At 41.0% G+C, this 21,435-nt stretch overlaps 1 protein-coding gene and 1 long non-coding RNA gene across 6 annotated transcripts in view; one reads left to right on the top strand and one right to left on the bottom strand.

Moving 5' to 3' along the window:
- The window catches only part of LOC101912036 (tyrosine 3-monooxygenase-like), a 48,804-nt gene that overhangs the window by 24,126 nt on the left and 3,243 nt on the right, over positions 1-21,435 (top strand). For 2 of the 5 annotated variants that reach the window (XR_003553587.2, XM_055808326.1), the window contains exons 10-11: positions 687-782; positions 5,930-6,063. Coding sequence is in view for 3 of the 5 variants with exons in the window: in XM_055808326.1 (XP_055664301.1) it covers positions 687-782; positions 5,930-6,063 (230 nt within the window). In the remaining 2 variants the exon portion in view is untranslated. Of the gene's footprint in view, positions 1-686; positions 783-5,929; positions 6,064-7,663; positions 8,065-21,435 lie in introns of those variants that run through there. The other 3 variants (XR_003553590.2, XM_055808327.1, XM_005235606.3) reach the window with 2 other exon arrangements.
- LOC114011612 (uncharacterized) overlaps positions 1,309-21,435 on the bottom strand; it is a 58,544-nt gene continuing 38,417 nt past the window's right edge. The window contains exons 3-5 of the long non-coding RNA XR_003553591.2: positions 7,845-19,869; positions 7,033-7,135; positions 1,309-5,593 (exon numbers count right to left, since the gene is read on the bottom strand). This is a non-coding gene — a long non-coding RNA (uncharacterized LOC114011612). The remainder of the gene's footprint in view (positions 5,594-7,032; positions 7,136-7,844; positions 19,870-21,435) is intronic.

Here is a 21,435-nt window from a genome sequence, read left to right on the forward strand (position 1 = left end):
CCCACCAGTGTTCAGCAGGTAAAGGAAGTGTGGTCCTATGCGTGCTTTATGGCAAGAAAAGCTCAGGGAGATGCATTTTTTTTTCTTTTTTCTTTTTTTCTTTCTGTTGGAGCATGATAAAGATGTAATTGGAATAATCTTAAAGGGTACATTGCTGCTAAGGGATGATTACTCAATTCTTCTGAATGCTATCACACAGACAAAGGAGGAGGGAAACTGCCCTTCCAAGTACCCTTCCTAGTGTCCTGAACCCTCTGTGGGGGCCTACCTGTCCTTCTAGGGATTATGGGTTGAAATCTGTCAGCTTCCACTGACTATAATGAAGCTCAGGGCTAAGATGTTGCAGGGCAGTTTGTAACATCTCCCAAAGAAAGAAGAGGATAGGACTTTATGACTTTATTTACCCATGTAATTATCATTAGCAATTTTTTTTCCTTTTTTTTTTGAGTGAGAATGGGAAAGATGGCAAGTTTTAGAAAAGTGTGTTATAACTTATGTGTGTTTTGTTGAAAGAAATAATATAATTTGTTGAGAGAAAAAATAAATTCCTTAAACTTTACAACTATAAAAATGGAAGATACAAAGACATTAAGGAATAAGGATAAAAGAAAACTAAAGGAAAAATTAGAAGCTTAATAATGAACTCCCTGTGGAGACTGTTTTTCACAAGTTGCTCTTATTACTAGCTTTATTGGTTCACTGTGGAGTTTGGTCTCTGCAAGCAAAACGGATTGATCAAAGCTTATGGGGCAGGACTGCTTTCATCTTACGGGGAGCTTACGGTATGTGTCAAACATGGTATTGAAAGATTTCTATATTACAGTTTTCTGAACTCTCTGGTAAAAGCAAAATATTGTTTCCTCACATGAAACAATGTGCTTTAAAATATTGCTTTTCTTTTGCGAAGGAATTAATTCTATCTTCCCAGAAACTACTGAGGAAGGAAAAAACTGCTGTAGGATTGTGTGTTTCTTCCACCTAAAGAAATGAAATGCAATGAAAGCAATCATCCTATAAAGTATTAGATTTGCTTCTTACTACTCCTGGCCAGTAGTAATACAGTTGACTTTAACACAAAACTCTGTACCTTTCTGAATTAACATAAAACTCTGTACCTTTCTGAATTAACATAAAACTCTGTACCTTTCTGAATTACTCACTAGAGGGCAATATTATGCCTGTTATGAACGCTGCTACTTCATCCATGCCATTGACATACATGCATATATGAATCTGAAATGCACTGACTGATTGGACCAAATAAAGTGCAAAGAAGCTGTAAATAACATGGACAGTTATTTAGAAGAAAGTGCTTTAGTATTTATTATTCCTAAATACATTTCAAAATTAATCCCATCTCAGGTTTTATGTAGATGGAATTCTGTGTACATGGGTTTGATACTGCTCTGCCTGGACAGATTAACTGTGAAAAGAGTGACTGTACACCTTTACAGAAAGCTTATGGGTTTCCCCTCCTTTGGACAAAGCTGATGGGGAGATACTAATTTCTCCTCAGTTCTGCCGAGCACGGAAGCAGATGATCAGTTTCTATGTGCAAAAGCCCTAAATTGGTATCAGTAGAACTCAATTGCTTCAGGTTGTGCAGATACTTGGTGATTTTTTGGAATTAGTAAGAGCCAAAGGAAAACAGAAAACGCTCTTTTCAAGCATTTGCAGAGCTTTCTTTCCTGATAAGCTGAGATCTGCATGCTCATTAGCCCCCTAGAGAAATAAATGTGCTTTCCGTTCCTACATAGCAGCCTGATCTTGAGCCTGACTGCCCATGAACATGAGCAGAAGTGTGCTAGCAGCATCACGGCACTCGTCTGTAGAACAGTGAAATGCACAGGTTTGAAACAGCAGATAAATGAGCTCTTCTACAAATCAGGCTCAAGCCCAATGCGTTTGGTTTACGTGTCTGTTCTACGATAAGTTCAAAACTTAGACAGGAAACCTTGGATTGGTTTTATTTTCTTGGTAAAACCAAAAAGGTCCAATATTAAAGCACAGTTCAAGGCAACATTTATTCTGCTTTGCCTGCCTGAATACTTTATATTCTTAGATCAAGTGCATTTACATGTTAAACAGGGTACTAAAGGGCAGAAGTAATGTCTCTGATGCTTGTGTAGCTTTCCTAGTAATATGCACCACAGAATCTATCTACATGATGTTACCTCCTTTTTCTGTTTAATTTTGACACAGATGAAGTTAAAATTTGCATAAGAAGTGCTCAGTTTTGGTGGCTGGGGTTGAGTGTACCAGATTTGTGCTCTCCCTCCTCTCCTTCTACCCTTTTCCTCACCAGACACCAACAAGCTCTTCTGCTTTTGATTAAAGTAGTAGGCAAGAACTGCTTGTTCACAAAGCTGTGCTGTATAAAGCAACAGTATATACAAAATATATAACTGCATCTCAAATTTCCTACCTCTAAAGTTGACAATAGAAGTAGTAACTGTCCTTGAGTTGATAAATGGCAGATTCTTGTCATTTTTTTGTCATTTTATTATCATCAGTGGTTGGGTAATGCTGCTGGAGAAACTTTTGATATGGCTGGGTCCACCTAGATCTTCATCCTTCACATTACTGAAATTACAGTTGCGATAGCATTGATATTCAATAAGTAATGAAGGATTAGCCCCCTTCCAAAACTGTGTCCATCTTGCATGTAATGCCTAAGACAGTTTGAAGATGGGCAAGTAGTTCAGCAGTAATGCTGCTGTGTGCCCTGTACAATCCCTGTGCCAACCCTGCAAGTTCAGCAGCATGTAACTTTTTGGACTTAGTGGGCTCTGTGCACTTCACCTGGAGCACCTGAAACTTCTTGTACGCAAATTATTTATATCCATGGCCTGAAGTTTTGAAGTTTCCTTTTATGGCTTTTATGTCACAGATTTTTATTTGGAACAAAACTGAAATACAGAAATGTTTCTGTGTAATCATTCTCATATGCATAAGCATCCAATTCTAACTTCAGTATAGACAGTGGCAATGTGAGTAAAGTGCTGAGATCCTATGTCTAAGCACCTGCTAGCAACTTGAAAATGTATACCAACTGTTTCTTTTGCAGCTCAGGAGAGGAAATATGTGTAGTGCAGTGTCTATTTCATAGAATGTTTTTTTTTAGAAATACAGCAATATCTAGGCAGTTTTGTTAAGAGGAAGACAGAGTGGAAAATAGTGAGGCTCATGATAGCCTTCAGTTTCTTGTAAAGCTCATTTTGCAGTCTTAGACTGGCTTTTAAGAAAGCTCTAGGTAAGTTTTGCTACTGCTTGGGAGAAAGCTGTTGTCCATCCTGATAATTATCTGCCAGTCTTCTCAGTATGGGCCCAGTTGTGAGCTTCTGCATGGAGGCCCCAAACTTGACTATAATTTAGCTGATGGGTATATTCGGTACAGGCAGACTCACAGCAGCTCATGTGATGGAGGAGACATGCTGCAGCGACCTGCACAAAGGAGAGGTTTCCTCATCACTGAAGGCTTCTGAACCAGTAGTAACAGGATGATTTGGTCACTGAGGCGGCAATAGAGGCATGAGTTACTAAGGCTAGGTGGTTGGCTATGAGAAGATAACGTTAACCAGCTGGAGAGAGTGAGCAGCAGTATGTCCAGCTAGTGTTATGTGAGAACTTAGCATCAGTAAGGAGCCTGGGAACATTCCTGAACTGCAGCCTGCACTGACTCTCTGTGGGTGTGTGATTGTAACCCAGGGAACCAATCCTGACTATGAAATCTTCAAAATGTTTTCCTCTTCTCCACAGCACCCACTCTGACCAGTTTGAACTCAGATTCAGGCAGTTATTTTCTGTGGATGAGCTGATCCTGCCCAAACTCAGGTCATGGCTTTGGAGAAAGGCAGAGGATGGAAATTAGAGCTAGACACCCTTGGCATGAGACTTGCGCTCAAATCCATGTTATCCAACAAATCCTTTAGTGACAGCAGCTAGGTATCAGGAAGGACAGCATAACCATACCCAAGTCTAAACTGAACAGTTGTAATGGGTCTGACTGCTGGCCAGCCTTGCCTCCTCTGAACTGTAAGAATTCCTCCCCAACAGCTCTCAGTATTGCACTGTTTATTTCGCTATATTCTGTCAGCTGTTCTACATTATCCAAAATGCTTCTCCTGTTAACACTCAGCTGGACTCTGTCCTACATACTGTAAAATCTTATGGTTCATACCACACTCCTGGCAGCACTCTGTGCTACATATGCTTTTCTTGCAGCACAAGTACTTAACTTGTAGAGGCCTTTAAGGCCATCCGGTTTTGAGCTGAACTTCCACTGAAATCAGTGGGATTTCAATTCTGCTTCAACACTGACAGCATAGCAGGACCCCTGTCAGGTCTTGAGTTTCTGAAATCTTTTCCCATTAGTCCCCAGAGCTTCTAAGATTATAAGAGCAGCCTCATGTTTGTGTATACCATCCATCTTGGATTGTATGAGTGCTCGCCAAGGTTTATTCTTCAATTACACACTGAAAATGAAGAACAGAAAGAACATCACCTTTTACCATTTTATATTCTAGTTTGGGTTTTTTTGGTTGTTTTTTTTTTTTTCTTAAGTCCTGTGTTAATTTCTGCACAAGTTCCGCAGCAAATTGGCCTACTGGTTAAGGCAGGCCTCCAGTGATGGAGAGTTCAGGCTCAGTTCAGTGAAATACCTAAAAACATGGTTAAGGCTACTATCTGAATTTTTCTGGATAGCAGATTTTGCTGAAAGTCTTGTGCAGTGTCACCCACTCTTACTAGTTATATACAAGTATCGTAGGAGTTGGCATTTGGATGAAAAAATAGCGAAGGGAGCCTTCTGAAGGCTGGGGCAAGAAGAGAGAAAGACAAACAGGCAGATCTCCATGAAGAGGTGCTTACTAAAAGACTGTCCCTAGGTGGATGGGGCCCACTGCCCAGGCTGAAGGTGGAAAGAAAGGTCTTGACATTGACTGGAATGAGCTGCCTTTTCCTTTTTGTTTGTACCCAGGACACTTGACCAAAGTGGCCATGGCACTCACCAACCTGGCCAAGTGGAGGCCAAACCAGCTTTTAGGCACATCCACAGTGCTGTTCTAGCATTACTGGAGCTGAGCTAGCTTGGAACGATCTCACTTGGGTTTCAGGGGCAGACAGATGGTACAGGAACTCACTTTTAGCTTGAGCTGTGCTGCCTTCCCAGGGCCCTCTGCAGGTACTAAACAACCAACACCCATACCTACGCAATTGCATTGTCACCAGCTCTGCTGCTGGCTGGCTGAAAGGTGGTCTCCAGTATGCGTAAGCAAAGTAGATGTGCCTACGGACTGCAGTGTGGACATAAGTGTCGTCCATAATCCTCCTGTCTGCCTGAAGGGACAATGTAGAAGAACATACAGCGTAACCTCTGCAGGCCCAAAACACAAACACGTGCACACAGACTATAGCGCACACTTACATCTTGGGTTTCAGGGAAGCTTTCAGGTTTCTTAACTGGCATGAAAGCTGTGCAGAAAATACCAGGAGCATCCTGTCCTTCAATGCAGCAGGAAATGTAAGATTTGTGACATGGGCTGGAGACTTTGAAACAGTGTTGCACAGGACTGTGAATCTTCTATCATACTAGCTGAAAAAAGCAGGGGGATGTTGTTTTATCCTTCTACATATTCAGATTTTAGGGGGTGGCATAGACTTTCCCCTCCCTGTCTGAGAATGTAACTATGGTACCCAATTGCACATCACTGTAATACAGGACATACATCTTTCTTTCTTCTTTTTTCTTCTTTTAAAAAATATTATTTTTTTTATTAACTGCTAATTATGAAAGCATCTTTCACCTGTGAAAGAATAGGACTTGATATTACCTTTAAGTGTTCCACAAAGAGCATTTCACAGCCCCTTAGGCACTAATTCTTGCTATGTTCGTTCACCTGCTCTAACCTTTGTTGTTCTCATTACAAAGTACGCTTTATCAAACAAGCCAGAGTACAAGCCTTTTGATCCAGAAGTGACTGCAGTTCACCCCTATCAGGATCAAGCCTTCCAGCCTGTCTATTTCGTAGCAGAAAATTTCGAAGATGCCAAGGCCAAGCTTCAGTAAGTAAAGTGTTTGTGGATATTTTCATTGAGGGGGGCACACTGGCTTATATCCTAATCTCAAATACATCTACCACTACTGCAGTAACCACACCAGGCTATCTCACAGCACAACTTCCTCTGCACAGTGGCTTTTTTTACAACAAAGTTAAACATGAGATTGTTTATCTCTGAAAAGCTTCATAGAAAATCATAACTATGTATTATTATGCCCTGTCTCATGCTTCATCTTAGCAATGCCTCTTTTTAGGAACTTCTGAAGTAAATTCTGTAACTGTAACTGAGTAAGAGTAGAGCGCAGTCCCACAGTTGGGGTGCCTATGTGCTAGTCCATACAAATAGGATGTCATGAAGAACTGATTTACCCAAGGTCACATGGAAATTTTATAGCAGACTCAGGAATTAACATGGATCAGCAGGGGGCTTAAAAACAAGATTGCCTTTCTCCTCTGATTATATCTGCACAAGAATGCAGAATCAGCATTCACAGGCAATCTAATTTCTACAAAGTAGCTGACTGCAACCTAAATAACATTACCTCAAATTAGCTTGAGGTGTTTCTAAATGTATTTCTTTGACTGTGTTATGTTATACAGTAAATATATATGTATTTTTTTTAACTAGAGTAGGGTTTAAATTCTGGCATTCATCAACAGTTAGAACAACATGACTTATTCTGGCTGGATGCAGGAGGCTGGTTGTGAAGCTACTGAGGAGCATGTAGGAGCTGAAATGAGGAATTTATTACAGGAAGAGAACCTGGTCCAGATTTCTTCCCTACTCCCCTCCATCTCTTCCCCAGCAGCACTGTCTGCTGGGGTTATAGCATGGCAAATTAGGTGCCTCATCTTAAACCTGGAGGTTCACATTAAACTATTAATGTGTATAAAAATGTGGTTGAGAACATACTGGCAGAAGAGAGAGGACTTTCAAGAGCATTTGACTCAGGCAAACCTGAACAGAACTTACAAGGACAAGGAATACACCACTCTCAGACTTGAAGGTTTTTCATACATTTTGTCAAGATAGTGGTGCAGCCAAAGCGGCTCAAAATAACTGAAGGCACAAGAATCTGTCAGAACAGAAAACATAAGGCAACATCAGTACAGGGGGTTCCTACCAGCATTTTCTTAATGGAAACATTGCCAAAAATGGCAAGCAATTGTGATTTTTCTTTTAATAGAGACAGCAAAATAGCCCAGGATGCCTAGTAGCATCAGATTTTTAGAATTTTACGCAGAAAGAGCTACTCCAGGTAATTACTTGGAAGTGAAGGCGGCAGACGGGCTGTGTTCCTGCATTCCTCAGCTTGTGGTTGTAATAACTCTGAATTGTGTTAACGTAGAGCTGTGAGAGCACAGACGGGTCTGAGCCAGCCACGCTGAAAAGCAGGCACTGCAGATCTTTTGGGCTGCAAGTAGTTCAGCCATGGGGAGGATATACTGCTCCAGGCAGTGTTAAGGAGTAACAGTGAGGAGGTGTCACAGCAGCCTCTGCTCCCCAGTAAGTCCATGCCTACGTACTGAGGAGTTAGGTCCTGCAGGTGTTACCCTTAGGGAAATGGCTTCTGAACCAGCAGCTCTGTCTTCTTCCCCCACAGAAACTATGCGATGAAGATCAAGAAACCTTTTTCTCTGCACTATGACCCTTTTACCAGCAGCGTAGAGGTTATGAACACACCTCAGAAAGTCAAGAGGACACTCTGTCAAATGAAAGAGGAACTGAAAAACCTTTGCCTGGTCCTTGAAAACCTCTCTTAAAACTACAGCAGTACATCTTACCTGGCATAGAGATACTTGTAGATGGTTCCAGCACTTCAAGGTTTAGTGATGAATTTGTAGTTGCATGTGAAAATCTGTAACCCACAAAACAGCTCTGTTAAGCTAATCTTTTTACTGTAATTTAGGCTGCTGACTTAGCCACATTAATGAGTTCCTATTGAGTATGTTTCAATGACAAACAAGACCAAATTACTCCAATTTTGGTAGGTGAAATGAGCTACAGCTGTTTGGAGTGTATTTATCTGTTACTATTGGACTCTTACAGGCTTTTTTCTTTTTTTTTATTCACCTGTCACCTTTTCAAGTTATCTGTCACAAAGTAGCACAGTAATTCTTCAGCCACACACTCTTTTACTTGCTGCTTACTTAAATGACATGATCACAATCTTTTAGGTTGGCTAGCTGCCTACAGTTAGCAGTCCCTGCAGCTAGCTAATTTCTGCTAGCAATTACTATCAGCTATTGTGCTCACAGGCTATGAATGGTTCCCTTACAATGTGCAAATGCAAGAGTTTGTAAGAGGAACCCTTTACTTCTGCTCACTATTTATTTTTTAGCCACTCACCACATTCAGCAGCCTTCAAATATGGCAAAAAAATTTCCTGTCATGTTTAGATTGCAGAATATTTGTCCCTTGGCTAAAAACAGCAGAAAATAATAAGTCCATGATACTCTGGCTCTGTCACATATAAGGATGCTTAATCTGAAAAGGACATTTGGATTCTGGGGAGGAAGTAGAGGTGTAAGGAAGGATTTTCAAAGAAGCCTTTAAGAAAGCGTGTCACTGAATTTTAATGGGATTTGGATACTTCTGGAGACCTTTAAAAATCTTTTTTTCTTGTTGAAGTCATGATGATTGCAGTAATAACCAAAAGGCCACATCTATGGAACATCTATTGTAAAACCTAAGATCAACTACTAGCACCCATATAAGCCTTACTATGGGAACAATATCAGATACATGCTCCAACTCATCTTGACTCCGTCTCCAGTCCCTCTCTGATAAGTGTCTGAAATTTAACTACACCCTGCAGGTCACATTTCCCAGAATTGCCTTTTCCAGACTTTCATGCTTTGTGTGTCCACTTCCCTCCTCTACTATCCACAAGTAGGGCCTAGTTCAGGAAAAGAAGATGGGGCTCATGCCTGGAAAGATTCCCTCTCCTCTTAGCATCAGTGGAAACAGACAAGATTGATGCGGGTTACAGGTATGGCATGAACGGGTCAGTGTGGATCTGATGGCTCAGGCTGGGTGACAGTGACCCACAAATATCAAGGAAGATTTATCCTGCACAATTTAGAAGCTCTACTTATCTTTTCAGAAGTATATTTATCACGTGGCAGACAGCAGGCTTGTCCACTGCTATCCACCAGCTGCCAGGGTACATGGTCTGAGCTCTGAGGCAAATGTGATGTGGTTTGGCTCTTGATGGAAAAGGAGTCACCATCTCTGCTTCAGCTGTAAGGTCACTGTGAGATAGGAGCATGAACACGGAAAGTCACAACACAACAATTCACATGCTGTTACTTCATACAGAGCTTATCTCACTGTAGTTTGTTCACATGCCGGGCTATAAAGAAACTGTCTTACAGAAAGTTAATGGGATTTTGCCTCTTAAATCTTCATGTCTATAAGCACTTCAGAAAATTTCCCCACGGACGGTAATAGAGTATTCAAGATCTGGGGAGTTACTGCAACTTCTCCATTTTATTAAGATGTGGTGATGCCTGAAAAATTTGGAAGCATCTTGACAAAAATGGCTATAAGACCCCTACCTCTCAAGAGCAGGAACATCCCAAGTTCTTTTTTTATTTTTCATTTAAGTCCAGGATTCATCTGTTCTTCTTCAGGAGAACACTTGCATATCATAAACCCTGTTCTCCTAGAGATTCAGACAGGGACAGAGCTGAAGCAACTTTCTTTCCTTCCAGTATATTTCTGCTGCGATGGAGGATGATCTCTTAGCATACTTTTATGGATTTAATTCTACTTATCCTGCTCATACACACACACCCCCCACACAAATACCATTTCTCTTCAGACCAGTTTGTTTTGTTACATATTGTAATAATTTATCTGTCTGCTTCCTGCCAATTGGTGCACAGGCAAAGATCCTTGATAGCTCACAACAGATTGTTTTCAGAAGTATTATTTTCATCAATCAGTTGTTTTACAGTGAAAATTGAACCATGTGCTTCAGTTTTGTGTGTTTTCTTTTTCTTTCTTTTTAAGTGGAAGATAATGCCAGAGCAGATGAGCTATCAAAATATTTTCTATAGATGGACTCTGTAGGCCATAGGGCCTTTTTCACGTATTCCCCGTGAAACAGTTGAATGTGGAGTTTAGACTTGAGTTTGGCTATTGCTCAGAACAGACCTATACTTGGAAGAAATGAGAGACCTGATGGATTTGTTTTGCCCAAGGCCTCACACTTTCCTTGGAGGGACTCCAGGCCCGCCCACACACCCTTGTCTTTTCCAGTTCCTGTAGCAAGGAGAGAAAAAGAAACCATTTGGAGCCAGATTCTCCCACCCTTACACACGTTGAGTAGTACCCAATCTCTTGAGCAATCCCAGCGACAGCCCTGAGCCTATTTAAGGTGCTGTATGCAGACAGTAAGAGCAGGTTTATCAAAATCTCTGCGGGTGTGCTTGCTTTTTTATTGTCTTAATGACAATCAGCCAGCTTACATGGCTACAGTAGGCTCCAGTGAAGCTTAGCAAAGCTTCAAAAGTAATGAATTTGGCTACTTGAACTTTTAAGAAACATAAATATTTTTCCAAAGGAGGCAAATCTTTCCCTCCTTACTCAGGCAAAACCTACCCCAGGATAACCACGTTTGACACTCCCTGCTAAGGAGGTCCAAATTCTTCCCTTCTGATTCAGTCTAGTGACAAAGCAAAAGCCTTCAGGATTACATCCTTATGAGGTACACTGGTCATGCTGCTCTTCAAACAGTCATTCTTTCATTTCCTCACAGAAGCCAAGAAGTACCTCATACTCCTGTCAGTCTAAGGCAGGGGTGATGGGGAAGGCAGTGATGAGGCCTCCCAATGAAAATAATGGCACAGAGGAAAAAGCACCAATTGGTAAAAATATGTCTTTTTGTCAGTTTGCATTTCAGCAGTTTCACATTAATCTTGCACAAGAAGGCTCCAAAGCCAAGTAAAACACATCTTGTGACTTGAAACTGAACTGATGAACTCCCCAAGGGTCCTTCGCTTATCCCGATAAACTTATTTTTCCTAGATGGAGTGCATTTAGAGCAAAATAGTGTATATTATTAAATGTGTATTGTGTTCTGTTATACATGGGAGAGTTAGTAAATTCAGTTTGTGGGTTTGGGTTTGTTTTGTTTTTTGGCTAACCAAGTCTGTCCTCTACCAATTTTGGTTAACCTTCAAGCCTCCAGCTGCTTCACTACTTCCCTGCAGATTCACTAGGGATGCCAAGGGTACCACTGTGTAAGGAGAATACACAGTTATGCAATTTGGGGAATTTGGCAGGACAGGAAGAGGAAATTTAGGCAGGCCTCCCACCCACTCCCAGGAGAAATAGTATTGTATTACAAGGCAGAGCTGTCATCCTCAGAAAGACCTTCTCAATCACTTCTCTTTGGTTCCCTTAACATTTTGACCTTTATACTACCTGGTGAACCTAAACCTTACTTAACCAGTTAAAGAAATACAGGGGGGTGGGAGAAAGATCTTCCAAGAATGGAAACTGCTTTACACTCAGTCATCTTTGTCTCTGGTGGTCCATGAAGGAAGAAGCAAACAAAAAAAAAAGCAAACTTCTGTGGAAATGATAGTGTATTCCTGAAGAAACCTAAACCATGAAATTGTTCCTTTTCAACTACACACATGAAGATTGCCTTACACCCATCGCTGAAATGCCATAACTTACCCATTACATCATGACCATCAATTAACCAGGCACAGAAGTGTTACATGACGGCTTGAGGCAGGAAATGAAGTTACCAGGAAAAACCCTTTGGTAGCTTTGCCTTGCACATGTACTGCAAAACCAGAAGGTTTTCTGGAGCCTGCTTCCGTAGATATCCTACAGCATGGAGAAATTCCAGCTGGCAAAGAAACAGAGGGGTATATGCATACATCCCTAGTAATCTCACCCACCACTAATCAGGAGTTTATACTTGGGCTTTGAGATTTAGTTAGAGGACGTTACTTCGCAGCACTCTTCAGCTGGCACATGATCAGAGGTTGGCAGAAAGGGTTACTGGCTGTATCGTATTAAATATACATTAACTTTGGGTAACGCTGGTGGCTGAGGCCCAAAGTGAAAGCAAATCTCTGGCACTCTCTCCCACCACAAGAATTCCTCAGGGAAAGAAAGTCAGACTAGAAAAGGAGTCTGGCTGACAACTGGCAGAGCAAAGGGACAAGGAATGGAAAGGACTGGTAGATAGGTCTAAAGCATGTTTATTTTGCGTATGCTGTTTCATTATATTAGAGAAACATTTCTGTTGGAAAGGAAGGGTTTTTAGCATAAAGGAGGAAAGTTTGTGCCTGCAAGAGTGTAGGAAGGAGTTAAGGTCAGTTAAGTTTTTTTTAACTGTGCCTGGGGAGTGTTAACCTTATCTTGGGCATTTACTTTCAGCATAGGGTACAGCTGTTAGAAAGTAGAAAAGGAGTTTCAGGAAAGAGTTTTTTACATTGTGTGTGGAAAAGCTGAAGATGATGAGGCCTTGCTGCCCTGCAAGACACAAGAGTCCCAAATTTTGAGTGAAGGCAACCTTAGGAGACAAAAGCAAGCAACTGGCCAAGCACTGCTCCTCCAGCAGAAGACTGTAAAATTGTTATTGCTGTAGTTGTATGCTAGGTGTTGTCTCTTACCCTGCTTAACTGTTTTGTCAAAAGTAGTCTTTTTTTCCTTTTATTTAAAATATTTTTTATTGATCCCTTTGACTTGTGTTTGGAAATGGGGAAAATTAACTCACTGAACATGAGAAAGATTAATATTATTTTCCCAGAGTTTGAGCGGAACTTGAGCAACAAATGAACCCTCTTAAACTTAAACCCGGCCTATTGTTGAAGGCAATTAAGACCTGGCAAAATGGTTACATTCTGGTAGAAGAGATGACAGCTACCACTTGGTGTATCCAAACCGAATCTCTAGTCTCATCCACAACCATTAGTGTTAGTTTTCAAGGTATGCCTTTCACAAAATTACTCATGATAGATTCAAATATGAACTACTAAATTTAAAACATAACACTTAACACCTGCTATGTACAGGTACAGTAAGTAGAAAAATCCTCCAGTCTGGAATTTCAGTATCTGACCTGGCAGCTTTGTAATGATTTTGGATACCATTTACAATTATGTGGCCTATTTCAGCTGTCGCTGAAGTTGTGGTGTTTGAGCATGGCATGCAATATTAAGCAGGATGTGCTGTTGACTTTAATGAAGCCAGTTTGACTGATCCCACTTACAGGCTCTGAATCAACAGCAAAATTTCTCTTGAGCAGGCTAATAGCTAAAATGTAGAAGTCAGAATAAAGGATTCATTTACAGTTATATCACTGTGCTGCATTTGGTACTTTCCTCTTATGTTTACTGGCAGAGAAAAAAACCCCAACTATCAGTATTATAGAAAGATTCCTTGAAGTGGTAGACTGGTACATTTTAAATACTCTGATATAAATAGACAATTAAAACAAACTCATAGAAGGAAAATATCTATTAATTTGTTAATTAACAAATGCTGTCTTTCAAGAACATCTCACAAGATGACACAGATGATCATAATTATGTTTTTTACAAGAGTGTTAGAAACATTCTCAATAGAACCCATAAAAAAAAAAAAAGGCCTGTTTTTAAGTATTTCCTGAATGAATCCCAAAACTGATGGGTTAGAAATGGAATGTGTGTTGGATGATGATATGAATTTTGTAGTGTTTAAGTCTTGTACTTCAGACATTTCAATTTGGTTCTGACTCTTGCATTAGTTCATATTTCTTGGTTTAAATCTGAGTAAACAAAATGATTTCACTCAATCCTTGTGTCTCTAGTGTCCTACAAAGGCAGGCTTTGTAACCAAATCTGAATTTTAGCCCCCTTTATGAAATATTGTGTTAGCTGCAGGGAGCCTGAGGAGGAAGGAGTTTCGTAAATGAAACTTGCTAGTCACTGTTGCTTGTTGTAACTTTCTTCCAATTACAAATCTTTATCCCCGGGCAAGAAACAAGTCAAAGGTTACCACAATGGGCTTTCTATTACAAATGTATCATCCAATAGTGTTATCAAGTACATACACAATTTGGTAATAAAGCCACAGCATCACTAATGTGGTAATGGCTTTATGATATTGCCTCTTTGGTTGTGGGCAAACCATTCAAGCATATTTTCTCAGCATTTTGTGATACATCATTAGTTTCTGCATTGTTATCTTACTTGGTTAAATGGAGTCAAAGATAGATAAAAAACTCAGATCTGGGTGGAGAAAATTTACTTTCCTATTGCCTTGACATCTCTCTTTGTCTAGGAACCAGACTGAAAACACAAAGCAAAGAAGCAGTGATATCTACGCAGAAAAGTAGAGAACATGTCACACTACTCCTTGAATAGCAAAGATGTGCCGTACAAAGACTTTCCTGATTAATTTCTGCAAATCATTCTTCACATTCCAGCAGTTTACTAAGCCTTTAGGTGCTTAAGAAGCCAAAGTTGTTACAGAGGACTGTTGGGTCCAGTATGATTCCCACTGATGGCTTAAATCTGATAAGCTGAAATTAAAATGGTGTTACACCACCAGTTTCAGAAAAGCTGTCTTAGGCTATGCTACATGGCCCACTGTGTTGCCTGAGAATTGACAAAAGGAATTTCAGGTTTTGCGCTTTTTAATATATCAGTTTTGAGATGACGGAATCCTGTTTATATTTGTGTGTAAGGCAGGGTAAGATAAATTACATAATTTAGGAAACATGGAGCAAGGGGAAGTAATTTTTTATATAAGCAATCCAACTCATAGAAGTGAGGAAGAATGTACTCCCATAGCTGAGGGCACCAACAAAACCCGGCAAAAACTGTTTTGCTCTGAATTCCTCCTACAATGCTATCACAGAGTCTTCTGCTAGCAATTTCTCTCCAGAGAAACAGATTCAGCATTTGTCACATTACCAGACTTCCATCCTCAGTAAAGAAGTTGTTATTTTCAGCATGACATGAAAATTTTTCACTAGCAAGATCTTGGTAGATTAAGTTAACACATCTTTAAGATTCAGGTCTTTGGTACACAATCCATTTCTCTGTGGCAGCTCTGCTGTTTCACAGTATGGATCAGTGGAAAAGTGGAGCAAAAGGACAGCAGGTGAGCATAAATAGGAGAGAATCCTAGATTCATGGTAGTCTTGTGTAGCTTTTTTGCTGCGCTTGAGGCAGAGCAAGGGGTGAGGGATCTAATCCTGAATTAAAAGACCACTCTTCCACAGAGCTGGAGTGGAAGAGCACCTGCAGTGCACTTACTGTCCCTCATATCCTAAGCTTATCCTGTGCTTTTGCCACACCAAAAAAGCAACCAACCAAACAAAAACTTTGGTCTTTGCCATCCCCTGTAAAACAGAAGCTGGGGGCAGAAGGGAGCTGCAATGCTTCAATAAGCTTTTTTGGGCAACAGGAGAAGTGGGGCACAGAAAGTGCTGAAAAGAGCACGAGGACTCGCTCATATCCCACAATACCTGTGGGATGAATCTTATCCTGAAAACAGAATCTAAAGATAGAAATGTTTTTCCTCTCTCTGCCAAAAAGAGAATGAGAAGTTGTACACAGGAGCATTGCTCCCATCAGAACTGCGTCTGGAATAATGAACATGTTACTGAACAGAATCGTAGAGGTTGGAAGGAACTTCTGGAGATTGTCTGGTCCAACATCCTACTCAGAGCAGGGACAACTAGACCAGGTTGCTCAGTATTGTGTCCAGTCAGGCTTTGAATATCTCCAAGGACAGAGACTCCACAAGCTCTCTGGGCAGCCTGTTCTAGCATTTGACCACTCACAGTAAAAAAAGCTTTTCATGTTTAGATGGAATTTCCTGTATATGAATTTGTGCCCATTGCCTCTTGGCCTTTCATGGGATACTGCTGAGAAGAGTCTGTCTCTACCTTCTTTGCTGTCCCCATCAGGTATTCATACACACTTTGACAAGATCCCGCTGAGCCTTCTCTTTTCCAGGCTGAACAGTCCCAGCTTTCTCAGCATCTCTCTGTGTGTCACGTGCTCCAGTCCCTAAATAATCTTCATGGCTCTTCATTAGACTTGCCCCAGTATGCTCATGGCTTGTGCTGGTTACAGCACTCCAGATGTGGTTTCACCAGTGCTGTGCAGAAAGAAAGGATTGCCTTCCTCCATCTGCTGCAATGGTCTTCCTAATGCAGCCCAGGATGCTGTTGGCCATCTTAGCCTCAAGTGCAGACTCCTGGCTTATAGTCATCTTGTTGTCCACCAGTACCCCCAGGCCAACAGACCTTTTCTGCCAAGTTCCTTTTCAGTTGACATGACCCCATTCAGCAGCATGCCTACATTTCCCCCATTTTTGCTGCAGATATACTTGTACAAGCCCTCCCTCTTGCCCTTTATATCCCTTACCAGATTCAGCTCCAGTCGGGCTTTGGTTTTCCTAACCTCATCTATGATAGAAAGTGTCTTCCTTTACAGGAGATCTGAAACTAATTCCATGTTTCTCTCATGTTTCTTTTTTATGTTTGAGATTTGTCTAGAGCTCCTTGTTTCATCCAGGCAGGCCTCCTGCCATCTTTCCTTGGCTTCCTGCATGCCAGGATGGACCATTCTTGAGCTTGGAAGAGGAGATCCTGGAAAAAGTGACCAAACTGTCTTAAGAAAATGTAGAGGGTGGGGGAGGTGAGACAGAAGGAAAGCAGAGAAAATTCTGCTGCTTATCATTAAGCCAATCTGTAGTCATGTTAGAGGCCCAGGTTCACGTGCTTGCTCCAGTGGACACCTAATTTACCACAATAAGAGAACTACTATAATAAAAGAGCAATTGAGGAAGGCTTTTCTGTATTATGAAATAAACTAGGGGTTTTGGACATGTTTTATGGATGTGAAAAGCCTCAGTTTGATTTTGTGTCACATGAGACCACAGAGAGAATTTGGCATCAGCATAAATCTGGATGTCTAGCCTATTGACTAACAGGAGGATCAGTCCCCCGAAAGCTTTTGCCTTCAGCCATGTAAGACCCAAATCAGACTGTGCCAATCATCATTGCCTTGTAATTGAGATACCTGAGTAACACTTGTTTCAAATCCTTATGTAGTTCACGTGTGAGGAGGCACACAAGACAGCGTCCTGATCGTGCAGAGTTTCAGACCTGCAGAAGGATTCCTTTGGTTTTAGGGAAAAGGAAGATAAGGTTTTGAATACACCTTCTTCTCTTGGAATCTGTTTAGTGTCATAGGGCACTTCATCCTGATGGGATGAAGAGGCTACCGATAAATATCCTTAAGAATAACAAGTTCAGTAACTGATCTTTTAAGTGGTGTTCTGATTTCTATTCCTCCTGAATCAAAGCACTGAAATGCAAGAGAGCTGCTGTAATCCCAGGATGTGGAGAGAAGAACATGGAGGAGTTGGGACTCCAAGGTAATATACTGTCAAAGGGCTTGCCAGTTGAGCTAGCAGGAAGAAGACAGTCAAGGAAGCTGCAAGTCGCTCTGAGGACTACAGTTAGGAGTTGCCTGTATAAAGGCATTGGTGTCTCTAGTATAATAGGAAGATGATTTATTCCTGCTTATTTCTCTCTGTATCCTAGAGGAGAATCAGCCTGTCATATCCCTTTTAAGGGGTACCCTTCACCTGCTATCACACTCCAGAGCTCCAGCAGATTTTCCCACAATCCATTTGGCTTCTGTTGGCTGCCCAGATCCTGAGCTGGCTCAGCCTGGAGGACTGAGACGACGCTGCCCTGTCCGCTAGGCTGCCCGCGGCCACCTTCCCCAGCTGGGCTGTTGATTTCCCGCGGACCCTGCACCTGCGTGCCCGGCAGCGCTGTGCTATTTGCCTTCTGTCCACAAGGTGGTAGCGCAGCATTAGCAGTACGGTAAACCTGCCGGCTGGCTCGGCTTTGGCCCCGTTACCTGACAGGCTCCTACTGATGGACAGGTGTTGACAATCTTCTTCCTTTCGTTAACTTTCTAATGAAAGAACAGCGTGGTATATTAGGCCAAAGCCATATAGACAGGGGTAGTAAACATCTGTGAAAATAAAGAAGAGATACAGAAATCTGTTCCACGCCCTAAAGGACTGTTTGGAAAGAATGAGTGGTAGGGATAAAATCATGTAGACCAGTTTTGAGATTTTTATCTGCTTCTAGAACTGGTGGGGCTAGATGCCATCAAAGGCTGCTCACGGGGGATGAAACTGCCTGAGCGGCAGTGGCCCCTAACAGCACACTTGCGTGGCTGGCTGGCTGCAGGGTGTGGTGTGGTAGAACTCAGCCTTTCAAGGTCCACCACAACCCTTATCTAGCAGCTTGTACGACCATATCGTGGTTATCTCCTTAGTGAAATATTTAGGCTCTTTTCTAAAGCTAGTTTAGGTTATAGTTTTGCCTTTGGCAACAGTACTACTGGCTTCAGACACTCCCATCTACAACCTCGTCCCACTTTCCACTGCTCCTTGCTGTCCACCACACCTGGCAGCATGACTATGACAGATCAGGAAACTACTTCAACATTATTGTCTCCCTGAAACATACTGACTTTTTTCAACCAGATTTCAGAGGTCTAGTTCACAACACAGGCTCAGGAACAGCTGTGCTGGCACTAGTGAGAAGGCATCAAGCTTGCAGCAGAGGGTCAGGAGTGGGAAAGAACACATTAAACTGGAGTTAAGCCCATGAATACATTTTATCATGGACCTGTGGTTGTAGTCCCCCATGCTGAAAGACCTCTCTTGCCAGGATTTGTGTCTTATTTTTCAGTCTGTTGTACCAAATGAGGTAAATTGTCCTTTAAAATATATGTATTTCACGTTAATGTTATGGAGATCACTACTTAGAAAGTTACTTAACAACAAAATATTAGTTAATTTTTCATAACATTATTACAGTATAGCCAGGTTAATGAACACCTCATGAGGATTCATACATGTTCAAAACCTATTCATACTCTTAGGTCTCAAAATAATTCAGTTTGAGGGTGATTTTTAGTAGTCAGTCTTTTGTTCAACAGAAAATCAGAGCATTCATACAAACCCTTTGAGCTGATATCCTACCCTCACTGGATTGTGCTCAGTCCTGGGATATGTAAAATAATCAGCGGTTTTTGCTGGAGTGGAAGGGGTAGGAAGAGGGCTTCATCTCCTATTTAGTGTGGTCTCTATCTTCATATCACATCATCATTAGTGCTGATTAACTAGGGCACTCTCTTGACTGCCTAATTTGAGATCTCCTTCAGCAGGTTGCCGAAGTGTCTCTAACCTCAAACCCAGGCAGCTAGGCTTCTTACATAGGGTTGAAAAGACCGGGTATTAGTGTCAAAGAGATCAAAAGAAGGTTTTAAACCTAGTTGGTACCAGAACCTAGTACTGGAACAGAATTCTGTTGTTTGAGTCTATTTACCAGTAATTCTAGGTGGTCTCCCTTCAAAGTGCTGGAAAGTCTTCCTTAGTGTCATAGTGACTGCCCACAATCCTTATAACCAAGACAAAGTGTTGCACAAACTACGCAGGCTCTTAGTTCCCAAGGGCATTACTACATACCATGGGTCTGACTATAATTTTTAATCTGTTACTGTAACTGTAGTAGGAGGCCATTATTTATGTCAGAGTACCCTTATAGTGTACTGATAAAGTATGATGAAGTATTCCAAGGAATGGACATAGCTGTCTCCAAGAAATGGAACTGCTGTTGCAGTCTAGTGAAACTATCCAGTTGAGTGAAAACACTTACATTGATGGAAACAGTTTTGCCAGTAAGTTCATGCCACTGTTGGGGATCTCACACTCCTGACAGAGCCTGGCAGGAATATGGAACATAGATGAGGCCTAGATCAAATGAACAATTTAGAGTTAGAAACATATAGCAATGATCCTTTCAAAATTATTTTATTTACAGAAAAATTCAACTGAAATAAAGTCTCTTAACAGGAGGTCTTGATTACTTTTCCATTTCCAAACCACACATCATAATGGGGATGGAATGTGGTTACCATAAATTGTTGGTTTACAAATCATCACTGACTTGTTAGCAACAGCTAGGATGTTAGAGTTAGAGCAACAGTTTGGATGTGATAAAATAGCAAAACCCCATTTTTCATGGCATCGTTGGAATGAATATAAATGAATTCTTCCCAGAGATTCATTGTGGTGGTTGTGGTAAATAGCAAACTGCATATTTCCTGCTCATGTTGAAATCAATGGGAGTTTTATTATTGGCATCAGGAGAAGCAGGATTTGACCTTAATAGAAAAGAGAAGAGGAAAAGAGAAAAAGATGAGGAAAAAGAAAAGAATGAGCCTGAGAGTTCTAAAATGACTAGCGATTCAGTTGCCTGACTGGATACACTTCAGAAGAGGAGTCTGAAAAGCTGAAAGTACCAACAACCTGAAACTGGGGCCCCGTTTCATTTGGATTTCCTTCCAAATTTTGCTTTGATTTCTCTGCTTGTGAACTTTGAAACTGAGGAATAGCCAATACTAGTCACTGCTGAAAATGCAGATTTTCAAATTTTCCTTTTTCTTGGAAATGCTTCTGCCTCACTAACGGTGCTGAAGAGTTCTCTTATTGGGTTTTGGATGAAGCCTATAAAAACCAGCAAAGGCATTCTTTCAGGGAAGCCAGCACAAACTTTCTTCCATGCTTGTGCTTGAGTCATGACATAGATCATTATCAGTCACTTAACCTTGCTCAAGCAAAATCCACATCTGCTAATAGACAGAATTAGGAACCTTGCCTCTGTCATATAGGTAAATCTACAAGAGAACTTCTGCATTAGAAATAAATAGAAGCTCTGGCTTGAAAAAGGTCACTACATTTGCTTAGCTAGTTGACTAAACTACTCAAATTTATGGATTTCTCCTCAAGTACTCTATAAAAATAGACTAAACCAAACAAAATCACAATGTATGCATTCTCACCACATAGTACAACACATCACAAACTTATTCCCTTTATTACATGTGTTCAAAGCACTCACCCCAGGTCACAATTCCTAAATACTGTCCTTTAAATATTTAAGAGTGAGTGAAATCTGGTCCTCTAAATTCAACAGTAAAACTTGCAATGGCTTCATATAGACCAGAACAGATGCCGAGTTGAATTAACTTAATATCAGTGGAGCTAGGATGATCTCTATTAGCTGAACATTTAGTACTTGCCTAATTATATTTTAACACAAGAAACATATAAGCATCCTTTCCAAGTATATATGCCCTTAAAAAATAGCTAATGAGGGATGCTGATAAAGATATGACTAGCAAATGCAAGGAATAACTTGTCTGCCCAAAAGAAGTATCGTTCCATTTGATTTATGTTCTATCCTTCAATACCCACAAATTGCATCTCTTGAAATACAAGTCTATATCCAAGGACTCTGACCCTTAAGGTCAACCA

Source organism: Falco peregrinus, chromosome 6 (assembly GCF_023634155.1).
Source record: "Falco peregrinus isolate bFalPer1 chromosome 6, bFalPer1.pri, whole genome shotgun sequence".
Taxonomy (NCBI): Eukaryota; Metazoa; Chordata; class Aves; order Falconiformes; family Falconidae; genus Falco; species Falco peregrinus.